The following is a 14,904-nucleotide window of genomic DNA, read 5'->3' as shown; positions in this document are numbered from 1 at the left end:
TTTTTTTTTTTTTTTTTTTTTTTTTTTTTTTTGTATGGGGGATAGAACTTGGTTGGAACTTTGGCACTTGCAAGGCAGGCTTGCGGCACCACTGAGTTGAAACACATAAGTTCTTTTACATGTTTTCATGTTCTTATGGGCTGAAACAGCAGTAAACAAAGTGATTTTAGACAGCACATATTGATGATGGCAACACCTCTTGCTGATCTAGACCATCTGCCCTCCACTGCCACGTGAAAAATATACTTATCTTGTGATGGGACCACTCTATTTTGGGGTCTATTTATTATAGAAGTCTAGTTTACAGTAACTAATAGACAATATATTTCTTTTTCCAGAACTGAAAGATGTGATTGCTCAGTAGAAGCATTACTTTGCACAAAAACCCAAAGTAATCATAGTATACTTCTTTGCTCCATAATGATAACTGTGCAGTCATAATAATCTAACTGTGATTATTAATGAAATTCAAAACAGTGATAAAATGTATTGGGAGGACAAGGGGAAGGAAATAGAGTAAAAGTGGCAGCAAAAAACTAAAAAAAGTTTGTTTAAATTTGATAAACCAACAAGTTAGTATAAGTTCATTATTTGTAATACAGAGATAAATATATGACAAAAAATAATGAGCAAACACAAAAGGAGAAAGTGGTTTTCTTTGGCAGTGGGATTGAAGGATGGAGAAGAGGCAAAGAACTATTGTTATATCAGATTTTTAAACTGTGCTATGTGTTAATACAATTGAATGCTTACAAATCTGTAAGAGGGATGGAACACATAGGTGAGACAGGTTGTATGGAATAGAAGAATTAAAACCTGGAATACTATAAAATAAAAAGTCATGATGATTTGACATGATGGAATAAAAAAAGTGGACAAAGAAAATAGTCTTGTGACCCCAACCACTGCTGCACCCACATGTCTGGTCTTTAGATTTAGAATAATCTCAAAAATGTCTCAGAAACACCTGTAAATGAGTAGACATTAAAAAAAAAAATCAAGGATTCTATTATTTGGCTTCACTTCAGGTTTTTGCTCCTTCATGGCCCCACATACATACGGTAATGTTTAGTCTCTCCCCATGTAGAAGCGTGTCACTTTGGCAGATGCTAGCTTCTAAAACATTCTTGTACTCTGATTTGAGTTTTCAGAACCTGTGTGTGTGCGTGTGTGCATGCGTGTGTGCACAGTACATGTGTGTAGTGAGAGGATGCAGTATCATGCAACTGTACAGCTAGAAATAGTACATACTGGGAGGTACAAACAATATTACAGTTGAAACAGCAGGAAAATGGAAGAAAGAGAGGTAATAAATGAAATATAATGTTTAGAATTATAAAGATGAAAACAAAGAATTTTGCTATAGCCTAAGTAATCTCAGAGACACAGATTTGCAGGGCAGATCTCAGGAATGGGAGATTCCTGTCCAGCAGTTGCAAAGTGACCACACTACCAAAAAGGCTAACGTTGTAGGTTTTGTGTGTGTGGTTTGGGGAATCCAACCCCAAACTTTGTGCATACTACACAAGCACTCTAGCACTCAGCCACAGCCCCAGCTTATGCACTTTCAACAATTATTTTAAACTCAAATCCACTTGAAATCCAGGCACCTACCCTTTGAGGAGCATAAATAGGATGTGAGGGTGAGCACTAATATACTCCACAGTAGGGCTCCGAGTGCCTATCTGTCTTCTCAGGATGTTGTTAAATATCTGCGTCACATCTTTTTTCCCCTGTTAAAGAAACAAACCACCATTAAATTGTACACTTTAAATGGATGAACTGTGAGGTGTGTGAAATACACATACATATAGAGGTAGTACTATCCTTTAAAATATTAATTTACTTTTTTTGGGGGGGGGTTTAAGACAGGGTCTCACTGTGTAGTGGAGACTGACCTGGAACTCAATGTGTAGCCCAGGCTAGTCTCGAACTCACAGCAATCCTCCTGCCTCAGCCTCCCGAGTGCTGGGATTACAGGCGTGTACCACCATGCCTGGCTTAAAACATTAATTTATCTTTTCATTTATCTTTAATAAACTATATTTTCAAACACAAAGTCCACAAAATGAATGCAGTTCCTTCCCACAGGATTTGCAATGTGGGAAATCAGACCAGTCAGAAGTTCATTTCTCACAGAAGTAAACACAGTGGAGCAGAAGGGTATAAAATGGTGGCAAATATGTCAGACCTGAATTCTTACTAATTTTTTTCTTTTTAGCTTATTTCACACTTGATCTTAGCCAAAAGGCTGAGAAGTGATTTTAGTTTTATTCTACATGAAAATTTTCAAACCTTCATAGATAAGGAAGGAAAATAGATAAGAAAATAAAGTTAAAATTTTGTTAAGCTGTTAGAATCAAATTCTTTTTTTCTTAGACCTATTTGCTGGTAATTTTTTCCCCTTATTTTACTCTTCTTCCATCTTGGTACCTTGATTTTTAAAAAGTGAGAAGTTTAAAATATGAGTTTTCCATCTAGGCATGGTGGTGCATGCCTATAATCCCAGAACTTGGGAGGGTGAGGCAGGAGGATCACCACAAATTGGAGGTCAGCCAGGACTACATAGTGAGTTCAAGATCAGAACGGACTACACAGTGAGACTCTATCTCAAAAAACTACAAAAAAAAAAGTTTTCTATTATTTGGGTATACTGACTGAGGTGATCATAAGAAATCAAAACTAGCCTAGAGAAACAGAAGGGACTGACCACTCGGTCCAAGTTGCCTAAGCCAGACAAGAGTCATTTGGACCAGAACTCACCTCTCATACATCCCACAATTTAAATCTATTCTGATTCTCTAAAAGCTCTGGAGGAGACCCAAGTTTAGTATACATAAAATAAGGACAAGAATATTTTGCATTCTTAATCATTATGGCCCTCGTTTGGGCCTTGCCTTTCAACTGAATTGTGAAAGAAGTTCTTAGTTTCTCTCTCCACTTCACAAAATGGCAAGAAATGCAAATCTGACCATGCCATTCTCTCCTTTAAGCTCCTCAACATCTCCTTTTGGATTAGAAAAAAGTCTAGTACCTTCCATGAACTGGTTCTTGCCTACCTCTCCAGGCTGCTCAGAGACCTACTGCTTCCCAAACCCTACATCAAACTCTGTTTGTATCAAATGAGTGTACTATTATACATACTCATACACAGCCTTTCAGGCTCTGCACCTTTGTTCTTGCTCTCCTACTTATCTTAAATATTTTCTTTCCTTTTCCTAGCAAACTCTGTTCTTTAAGATGCAATGCATGATGCTAAGATTCAATGCAAGATGGGTGGAGTATTTCTGTCTCTGTTAAAACACTATCTGATGCCTACACTGACCAGGATCTCCTCTTCTCCCACTAATTCCACCTCCACCTTTATCACTGTCAGAGAAGTAAACCTTTACTGAGTGATTATTCTACGCCAGATACGTAAACTAAAGGCCTTACACACAAGATTCAGTCACAGAAATTTTATAATTTACTTATTATAAATAAGGAAATTGAGGACTAGTGATGTTGCTTTACCCAGATGGGATGTAAAAGAGCCAGGCTATTCCATCCTAGGTTGATGAAATCCAGCCTGAGTTCTTAGTTGTCACACCAAAGTGATTCTCAACACTATGCATTGAAATGCAATGGGGTTTTAATCTCTAACTTGTTCATTAAATTGTTAGCTTTCAAGGACAGAGGTGACATTTCAATGCTCATATTGGCCCATAATTTGGTAGGCATTCAATACATGCCTATTACACCATTGGATTATTTAGACATAGCTATCCATATATCTCATCACAAATATGGCCATAGATCCCTCATAACCTTTTTTTTTTTTTTTTTCCCAGTATCAGGGATTGACCTCTGAACCTAGCACTTGCAAGGCAGGCAAGGTGCCACTGAGCTAAATCCCTGGCCTGCTTATCACCTTTTAATTTGGCTCTTTTAAAGACTAAAGACACTAAAAAACTAAGACCCAAAGTGACTGATAAGATTATTCAGTTTCTCAATTTATAAAGCTATTAGTTATATGAAATATGAACAAAATACTGATTAGGAATAGTAATATATATAAAAATTCTGTAAGGATATCATTCACCTTATAAAAATTGATTCAGAATATATCTTGGATTTTAAATATAAAACTAGAAAAAATAAGAGAAAATATTTTTTTTTCCTCTAAAGGTATTTATTTTTTATTTTATTTTTTAAAGAGAAAATATTTAGACTCCAGGGCTGGACAAAATGGTCCTAAATTTGACATTAAAAACATAATCAATAAAACTAAAATGTGATAAACTAGAATTCATGAAAATCTAAAACTTCTGTTCTGCTAAAGATTCTGTTAATAAGATGAAAAAACAAGCTACACAAAGGGAGAAAAATCTGCAAACTACAAATGCACAAAAAGCCATTATTTAGAGTACATAAAAATGCTCAAAACTTAATAGCATGAAAACCAAACAATTAGAAAATAAGTGAAACACTTGAAAAGACATTTTGCCAGAGGATATACAGTTAGCAATAAACATAAAAATGTTCAATGTCTAGATCCTTTGGGAAATGCAAGCTGAAACCACAATGAAATCTTACAGAATGTCTAAAATAAAATTTAAAAAATTTTGGTGTTGGGACAACACCAATTGCTGTCAAGAATGAAAAAAAAAGATCACACTTATACTTTGCAGTGGAGATGTGAAACAGTATTGTCAATTCGGAAAACATTTTGGCAAGTTTCTTAAGACTATCCTATCAGAACAATTTCACTCTTGGTGTTTAAAACAGAGAAGTGAAAACGTGTATAAAAATCTGGCTATGAAAAAAAATCTGGCTATACATGTTCATAATATATTATTTGTAATAGTCCAAAGCTAGAAACAACCCAGAAATTCCATAGGTAAGTGGTTAAACAAACAAACATAGGTAAGTGGTACATCCATATCAAGGGCTACTACTCAACAACAAAAAGGAACAAACTATAGATACATGCAATAATTTGGGTGAATTTTGAGATATTACACTAAAGGAAAAAGCCAATTCCAAAAGGTTACATACTGATGGTTGTACTAGATAGCATTCCTAAAATGACAAAATTGTAGAAATGGAGAACAGACTACTGGTTGCCAAAATTCGATGATGGGTAGTAATGAGATCAGGAGAGGTGTATGTGGCTACAACAGGGCAAGAAGAGAGATCTTAGCCAGGTGTGACGGCATATGCTTGCAGTCCCAGCAACTCAGGAGGCTGAGGCAGAAGGATGGGTGCGAGTTCAAGGCCAGCCTGAACTTCATAATGAGACCCTGCTCCCCTTTCCCTCCAAAAAAGAGAATGGTTATGGAAATTTTCTATATTTTGATTTTGTCAATGTCAGTATCTTGGTCGGATTATTGTTGTACAGTTTTGCAAGCAACATATTACCAGTAGGAAGACTGGGTAAGGTGCATAGGATTTCTTTTAATTATTTCTTGCAATTGATATCAATCAACAATTATTTTAAAAGGACATTTTTCTTCATCCACCAATTTTTGTAGCTAATAAAATTTGCCTTTTTTGTTTGTTTGTTTTTTGTTTTTGGTACTGGGAATTCAACCCGGGTCCTTGTGCTTATGAGGCCAACAGCGGAACCACTGAGCTAAATTCCCAGCCCTTAGTTAATAAAATTTGATGTCAATTGTCATACTCTCTTTGTGAGGATATAATGCATTCTAACTCTAATCAACTGGTGCCCTAGAATCCTATTTTCAGAAACCTAGCCTGATAAAATATTTCTAAGTGCCCCTAAATAAAAAGAAAGTTTCAAACACAAAGAAATTTAACACAGCTGTGATAACAAAGGATTAGGAACAATTACTATATCTAGGATAGGTTTTTTAAATTATGCTATATCTAACTGGTACAAATAAGTTCAAACACTGAAATTGTAGCACTGATTAAATATGAGAAAAATTTATAGTTATCCATTGCTTTAACTCTGTCATGGGCATAATTGGAGAGCCAGAAATAAAGATAAAAAAGAGAGAAGGAAGAAATGAAGGAGAAGGCATCAAAGAAAAGATTTTGGGGAAAGAAGACAGAAAGAATAGGTAATGGGAAAGCAAATTAATTCTAAAGGATGCTCACACTTCATGAATTTCATTTATACAGATGTGAAAGACTGTATTTGTTGTCTAAAAGCGGTATAGCTGTAAATATAAATGTATTTTAAAATGAAAGAAATCATTTGTTCTGTTCAAGTCTTTTTAGACTTCATAGTGCAGTATTGCACAATAAATACTAACCCTCTTTGAAATGTCATAAGGCCATGTTTTTCATATCTCCCAGTAAAATGCCACAAGAACATTACCATACAAGCATTCCGGTGAACAGCAGAAAAGAAACCCCCACAAAGTCCTATCCAGCTTTTACACAGAGATAAACATTCTTTTAGTTCATTAGCAAATGTGTACAGAGGCAAAAGAAACCACTTACGGAAAATAAAAACAAGTTCTGCTACCATGGGCCACTTCTCAAAACAGAGGAAAGGATCGTAATGGAAAGAATTAGAAAAAACTCAAGTACAAGATAGCGAATAATTGTCTCAGTGTTATATGTAACCTATCCAATCCTCAAACTAAGTGTAACTGAACTGAAACTTTATTAAAAAACCAGTCTTTTGCAACCTTTAAGTTGTCAGATCTCAAGCTCTGGACCCTGAGATGGCCAGGAAAAAAAAGAATCTTCAAAATACTTTTGAGGGATTTAGCTCAATGGTTCTGCCACCTGCCTTACAAGCACAAGGGCCCGTTGGATCCCCAGCACCAAAAACAAACAATCAAACTTTTGGATATAACGACAACATCCAGAAATGACCAAAATGCCTAAAATTAGCCAGCAATGCTAAGATTACATATAAAGTAACTAATTAGATCTTAAGCCTGAAGAAGCACACTCTAGCTGGCTAATTCAAAAAAGGTCAGCTATAATATAAAATGCATAACAATTACCATATTTGCTGAATAAATGAATGACTTGAAGTCAAAAGAGAGAAGCAATCAGATGTATCTCTTGGCAAAGTACAAACCTCACAGTTTACAGAGACAAGAAATGGGAGAGGAAAGAAGATCAGAAAACCCTGAAAATTATAGCTATTGATGTGTATACAAAACAGATTATGGGGGTGGGGATTTGGCTCAGTGGTTCTGCTGCCTGCCTCACAAGCGCAAGGACCTGAGTTCAATTCCCAGTACCGAAAACAAAACAGATATAAAGTCAGGTGTGGTGATGCACACCTGTAACCCCAGCACTAGGCAGGCCAGGCAGGAGGATTCAAGACCAGCCTAAACTACATAGTGAGACTCTATCTCAAAAACAAAGACAAACAAATGAAAATAGAGAGAGAAAGAAAGATTTCTCAAAATTCAACAAACAAATATAAGGGGGGACAAAAGATCTGAATAGATTCTTCATAAAAGGAGGAATAAGGTAAAAAATTACCACATGAAAAAGATGCTCAGTCTTATTAGTCATTAGGGTGTAATGACTAATACCAGTGAAAGAACATCAACACTTATTAGAATGGCTAAAATTTTAAAAAGAGAACAAAAAGTTGACATCACCCAACAATCCTACTCCTAGGTATCTATCCATGTGAAATAAAAATCTATGTTCACACTCACATGAAAATGTGTATACAGTTATAGTGGTTTATTTATAAATGAAGAAAACTGGAAACATGCCAAGTATCCCTCCCAAGAGGAGTGGGTAAATGATCTGTGCTCCCTCCATGCCGTGGACTCTACCTAGCAGCACAAAGGAACACTCTACTGACACACAGCAACAGCATGAATGAATCTCCAGTGTATCACGCTACTTGAAAAAAGCAAGACTGCAAAGGTTATATTTTGTATGATTCTTCTTATGTGACATTTTTGTAAAGGCAAAAATAGAGGGGTGGAAAACAGATCAGACTGCCAGTACCTGAGACAGAAGGTTGAAAGAGGACCTGGGAGAATTTGGGGGATGGCATTTGGAACTGTTTTACATCATAGAACGGTGTACTAAAAAGGGCAAATGTAACTGTAAATTATACCTGTTATAGTTTGACTATGGTTTGTCCTCATCAAAACTCATGAGACTTGGTCCTCAAGTCAGCAGTGATGGGGGATGGGGCCTATCAGGAGGTGTTGGGGTGATGTAGGCAGAGACCTCATGGATGGGCCAGGGTTCTCCCTAAGGGAATGCATTAGTTCTCTCAGGAGTTCTGCTCCCCTTCCTATCTTCCAAATATGGTTGCTTCTTTTCTGCTTTCTGCTATAAATTAAAGTAGGACCAAGTCTTTACCAAAAGTCAAGAAAATGCTGGTATTATTCTCTAGGACTTTCTAGCCTCCAGAATCATGAGCCAAATACATTTACTTTCTTTATAAATGATCCAGACTCACATATTCTATTATAGCAAAAGGAAGCTGATTAATACCTTAATTTAAAAAATGAAAATAGCAGTCATTGAAGTACTGAACTTCTCTGTCTTTTTTTATTTTTGGTGCTGGGGGATAGAACATAAAGCATTGTATGTACTAGGCAAGCACTCTACCACTAAGTTACATCTCAAACCCTTGGATTTGTCTATTCCTGCTGGGATATGTCTATGTGTGAAGAGCGGGCTCAATGTGTGTGGGTAGGGAACATTTCTGCTGAATTTCAGTAGCAAAATTAGGTAAAGCAGATTTGGGGGGTGACAGATTAGTAAGGACTCCTCCTACAAACTAAAATTCAAATTATACTTTTAGATATCGGGAAAGATTTAGAGAATCCAAGCACAGGCCAGCTCAGAACTAGGTGCTCTTAAAAAATGCTTGGGCTGGGAATTTAGCTCAGTGGTTCTTGAATTCTATCAGTGTGTGAAGGGTATTGTCATTTTCCACTTCCCCCATATTTTTTTCATTCTTCGCTATCTTTTCTGCAGGCTGGCTTCTTCTGTTTCTTCAGTCCAAATGGTAAGCAAGGTGCCACAGATGAAAAAGCTACATCTAGTATCTTTACTTGCTGGCTAGATGTGGGGTTCTACCTCACTTCTAGTTCTAGAATTCTTACAGAGAGATTGTGGCCCTGCTCAGTCGGATGCCTCCTGGCCAGTCAACCATTTGTCGCACAGTGTCATGGTACCCCAAAATGGTTGCTCTAATTGTAACCACTGGATGAAGAAAGGAGTATTCCCCAGAAAGCAGAGGGACTGCAGATAAAACATTCTGTACATTATTTGTCATAGGAACAGTCTTTAGTTTTATGACAGATCACATTCCTTAAAAACTGATTAAACAGTTTTTAGTGGAGAAAAACAAAATTTGGTAAGGTCAAATTAAGATGCCCATAATCTTAAATTTATTGCAGTTCACAGGTTTCACTTCTGATTAAGAGCCTGATACCAAATATCACTTTTAATTACACATAAATTATATATATTTTTAAGAGAAAGTCTTCTAAAACTTTAATTCATTAATTTTAAGAGGACAAAAGGTTAACAATAACATAAAATTCCATTTTATTTGAAAGGGAACAGTGACGCTCAACAACTAGGCCACACACACACACACACACACACACACACACACACACGGAGAGGTCTGACTGGAGACTTTATTCAAGGGGTGGAAGTAGAGAGAGAGAGAGAGTAGAGAGAAAGACAGCAGAGAGAGCAGAGAGAGAGAGAGGAGGAAGAAGAAGAAGAAGAAGAAGAGAGGAACAAAGAAAGGAAGGTCCCTTTATCAGTTTTGGGCCCGGCTATTGATTATTTATGAGGAGTGAGCTACTTTTAACTTATCACAGGCCAGGTTGCCTTTTATGGGTCCAGTCCTGCAGAAACAGGTTTCAACTTCTCTGTCTCGCTGTGGCCTTGGTGGGAGAGTGTGGGGATCATGAGTATTGGTCCTAAGTATTGTTAACTTTTAATAACTCCATATGTGTTAAGTTTCTCCAGTTTAGCAGGTGGTGTGTTTCCTTTGTGGAATTCCTGAAAGTTACAGTTTCTTGTCTCTGACCTTTAGATGTGTGGTTGTCCGGATGGTTACTACTACTCACGGTGTTGTGTTTTGGTGAACCTGTTTGCTCTTTTCCTGTGTGACCTTTCAGTTACTATGGTAAACCCATCCCATAATAGTTTGTGGTTTTTTTGCTTTAAAAGGCCGGTTCTTGCCGGCAATAAACGTCGCCTTGATCAGACTCTTGTCTTGGCGTCCTTCCTTTCTCTTTGCCCCATCTCCACCCTGCTGCTCTTTCAGGTTTGAGACACTGCTGGACAGTGCTCTGTGTCGCCGGCTCGTGACAGGAGAGAAACTAAAGATAAGAGCATGAGGTCATTTTAGGAGCCAAGAAGCACCAGGAAAATGCAGCCTGTGATGGCAGCATCACAGCATACTTTAACATGATCAATTCCCTAACATTATTTACTTATTTATTTATTTTTGGTACTAGGGATTGAACTCAGGACCTCATGCTTGCACTTGCAAGGCAGGTGGCAGAATCATTGAGCTGAACCCCTGACCCTCCATTTATTTTTGATACAGCATTTCCGCTCCCAAGATTGTAATTATTTGTCTAACTATAGGCACAAAATATATGAATAATAAATAGAATCAATGACTTACACACACAGCATTTTACAATGCTGTATGTCAGGAGAAATTCTATATAATTTGGGGGGAAAATCATTTCACAATTATGACTAGGCCTAGTTTTCTTGCCTACAGGCTGGCTATGGCATTGCAAAACAGAACTCCATTTTTGCCTCCAGTCACAGCTAGAACCTCAAAGGTCCTGTGATGGATTCTGTGATGCTCCAGGGCAGGATTACATCAGCTGAAGACATCCTGGAGAGGAAGAAATTCCTAATCAATGCAAATCCTTTGTGACCCAGGATCCTCATCTGCATAAATTCCTCATTGTTCTAGTATTATAGCTGCTGCCCTCTGAGACATCTGTTACTCCCAATGTACAGAATAAAGATGTGGCAAGCTCCAGGTGGGTCTTTCATCTTTGCTGCCCTGATCAGGCCCAAAGCTCATCTTCTTAAGTCTCCTTTCCTTTCTTTATTAATTACTTTGCCTTGTGCTGTCATGGCTTACAGATTAGGACCCCACTGAATGGTTTCTAGTAATGTCCCCTTTCCCTATTCCCTACAGCTATATGCTTGTCAAAACTTGTATCTTAAGGTTTTCTGATTTCTGCCTTATTTTTATAGTAATAAAACCAAAAGTAAAAAGACTATTTTAATCAGTCCAAGAAGCAGAAAAAGATATTTAGAGAATAAAACTTTTCAAAAACTTTAGGTCTATAAAATGCCCAATGAGAAGCTGTTCTGGTAATGTTTGGGTGTGTGTGTGTGTGTGTGTGTGTGTGTGTGTGTGTGTGTGCATATGTGTTTAACATAGTAAACGCACAAAGGAAGGGGATCTAAAACCTCTACTGGGCCTGGCAGACATGGGGTGTGGGACAGCTGTCCTATCCTCTGAGGTCTGAAGTCTCATGATATAGTTAATTTTAATCTTTAACCATTTCAACTTAATTTACTGTAGAAGTGCTGACACTGTTAGAGTAATAATTTGGAGAATGACTTGTTTCTATTTATCTCTAAATCATGCCTGAAATGCATGATGTTTGTGAGTAACAAGCAATCAATGAACTGGGCTATTCTTAGGGCCTAATGCAACTGTAACCATCAGTTTGCTGTAACCTCTTTTTGTTCTTTTTATCTATAAAACCAGACTCCTCAGATGCCATTTTAGAAGGCTTACACTGGATAACTGGAACACTTGTATTCTGGATGGCTATCCTCACTCTTAAAGCCTTCTCTTACACACTCCTGTATGACATTGTTTTAGGTTGATAGTAGCAAGAAATAATCAGTAGAGATGAAGTTACACAGTAGAGTTTTCTGCTTCTTTGAGCTGCTTTCTTATTGAACCCAACACTGACTGTGTATCTACCCTAGTTTTGCAAGGGACATTTGCTTTTAAAATGAGTACATCAACTTTTACCTGCAATAAATTCTTTATTCCCTTGATCTCTTATCACATTAAAAAAAAAATCAGAGTATCAGAGTCTAAAGCTATGTCTTGAATAGTAGCCAAACCTCAAAATATATAGCTTTGATCCTTAGTTGACAAAAATCATAAGCCTTACAATCTTAGTCACAAGTTTTGGTTTTTGTTTTGTTTGTTTGTTTTTTGGTACTAGGGATAGAACTCAGGACTTTGCTCCTGCAAGGCAGGCACACTGCCATTGAGCTAAATCCCTGGCCCCACAAAGTCATTTTTTTAAATGATTCATCATATGCCAGCACAGTTCTTTTAGCAATTTTAAGATTTGATGGCTAAATAATTTTTTTCAGTTTAAGGGTCTGAAGGATTTTCTCTCCAGTACTGCCCCCTAACCCAAAGGGCTACTTTCCTCTGGAGTCTTTTAGAAGAAATGGGTTTGTCAGAAGATCTCCTGAATTAGTCCCTGCTATCTAATCCAAAATCAGACTTGCGCCACCATGGCTGCTGTCAGCTTGGGTTCCAAAACCAATCCTAGCTTCTTTCAGCTTCTATTAATTGACTTGTCCTTGAAAGTGCTTTTTTTCTCAACATCACCAACACCCTAATTAGAGAAAGCCAGTCATCCTCCTTCACTGTACATTGCTATTAATACATTGTTCTTTTATCAACAGTTTAAGGATATCGAAGCGTAAGCACAGCATGCAGAAATAACTTCAAATTGAATTCTACCTGTCACTAAGGTTCTTCAGTCTACCTCATTATCTTTTTCCTTAATATCCTTTTGTTTGTTATCATTCTGCAAACTTTTTCTTATCCTACTACAAATCTTTCTCCTATCTCTCTTCCATTTCCTATGGCCATTAACCTTAGCCAAAGAGGATATTTCTCAAATATCTGTTACTTCACTCTGCAAAGGGAATCTAAGCCCTTTTCTCTCAGTCGTTTCTTTACAGACACTGTCTGGTGACCTTATAACTAACAAAAAAGCCCTAGCAAGACGTCTTCTAAACAGAAGTTCACCATTTTTCTCTGTGAGAAATGCTTCATCCTCCTAAATGATCTGGCAAGATTATTTTATCCCTAAAATAATTTTTTCCTCCTTGTTATAAGAATATAACACAATTTTACAGTTGAGGACTATTTCGATCTTCAGAGAAGTACAGTGAGAGAATATTCACTTGCTGAAATGATAGGATTATTTCTTAAAAGAAATGTGAATTGTCTCTCCACAATTTACTAATTCCCCAAGAAGAGCTGTTCATTGTTGTATCTTAGGATAACTTCTTTTGATTCAATTCCTTTACCTCTGCTTTGATCTCTCATTCTCATTCCTAAATTCATTCAACCAACCAGCCAATCAACCGACATGCAACTAGGTGTGGGAACCAGGCTTAATACTCAAGGTACTTAGTACAAAAGGGTCTTCCCAGAGCTGCCGATGAACCAAGAGAGGAGGAGGTGGGAGTCCTGTGTGGTTAGAACATGTTTTGTTTTGTTTTTTTTGTTTTTGATATTGGGGATTGAACTCAGGTCCTTGTGCTTGCAAGGCAGGCCACTGAACCACTGAGCTAAATCCCCGGCTAGAACATGTTTTGAAGACAGGAAGAATTGCATTAAGCAACCATTAACTTACCTGAATGCTTTGGGTTGAAGAAGGAAAGTTACTCCTTGTAGGCTAAATCACCCTGTTTCCAGTTCATAAAGACACACAACACTCTTCTGCAAGTAGGCTTATAATATTAGTAATGCTGCCTCTTTTATAGAAATATGTAGCTGATAAAATGCTTAAAATAGATCTGTTCTAAATTTTAACTGCTTTTCACTCACCCATCCATCCATTCACTCAACCAGCAGTATTTATCTATTTTGGACTAGAGGAGAAAGCAGCTGCATCTACTGAATTTCTGGGCATTGTATTATATTAGGTGAATAAACAAAGTTAAGACCTGTCTGCTCTTTTATCACAACAATGGATCTTCATTATAGTTTTATGTCACCAGGAAAAACTTACTAAATCTAGTATAGTATTCTGGAGGGTGATATATATATAATAGATCTTTTTATAGAGTTAAAAAGTAATTGGGACAGGGATTTAGCTCAGTGGCTCCATGCCCGCCTCACAAGTGCAAGGTCCTGAGTTTGATCCCTGGTACCAAAAAAAAAAAAAAAAAAAGTAATTAACATTTAAAGACTTTATCTTCATAGAAAACTCAAATATTTGAAAAGGCACTCACTTCTTTTCTCTAAGGATTACAGAGCAAAAGTTTACTAGCTAACATACAAGTCAGTTTTAGGCAACTGAATGTCTTAACATCCAAATAATTTTCAAATGAACTTCCTCTGCAGATTTCACATTTATTTCTGGATACCACATAAAAGAAGGGAAGCTTGTGTAACTGTTTCTTACTGTTGTACTTCTCCTATTCTGAGCCAATGCTAAACTAAGTTGTGAGGTACTTATAGTTTTCTCCTCCTATCTCCCCAGTCCTTGGAGAATATTATTATTATTATTATTATTATTATTATTATTATTATTATTATTATTATCATTATTATCATTATTTTGGTACCAGGGATCAAATTCGGGACCTTGCCCAAGAATAAACCTGATGTTCTGTGGCTGTTCAAGCTTCTCCAAGTCACTGAACCTGATGATATCTCATCTCCAACTCATTCTTCAAAACATAATAATCTTTGGTCATATTCCTTCTAATATCCATTACAAAGTAGTCTAATCTCAAAAACTAACTCAAGTGAACACATGAATCAACGATGACCATAGCTTAATACATTGCTATTCTCAGACAATGTGCAAAACAAGAGAAATTTATAGTATCATAATTGTAATCCAAGAGTATGAACTCTTTCTTATTTATGGTTACTGACAGCCAAATCTAAAACAGACAAAA

The 14,904-nt window shown here is 36.9% G+C and overlaps 1 protein-coding gene across 2 annotated transcripts in view; it reads right to left on the bottom strand.

Moving 5' to 3' along the window:
* The window catches only part of Cab39l (calcium binding protein 39 like), a 142,163-nt gene that overhangs the window by 37,652 nt on the left and 89,607 nt on the right, over window positions 1–14,904 (bottom strand). For both annotated transcript variants that reach the window (XM_010636983.3, XM_010636982.3), the window contains one exon: window positions 1,615–1,733. In XM_010636983.3, the coding sequence (XP_010635285.1) occupies window positions 1,615–1,733 (119 nt within the window). The remainder of the gene's footprint in view (window positions 1–1,614; window positions 1,734–14,904) is intronic.

This window comes from Fukomys damarensis, unplaced genomic scaffold (genome assembly GCF_012274545.1).
Source record: "Fukomys damarensis isolate Sample0158 unplaced genomic scaffold, DMR_v1.0_HiC HiC_scaffold_38, whole genome shotgun sequence".
Lineage (NCBI taxonomy): Eukaryota > Metazoa > Chordata > Mammalia > Rodentia > Bathyergidae > Fukomys > Fukomys damarensis.
This window is presented reverse-complemented; position numbering and strand designations above follow the sequence as displayed.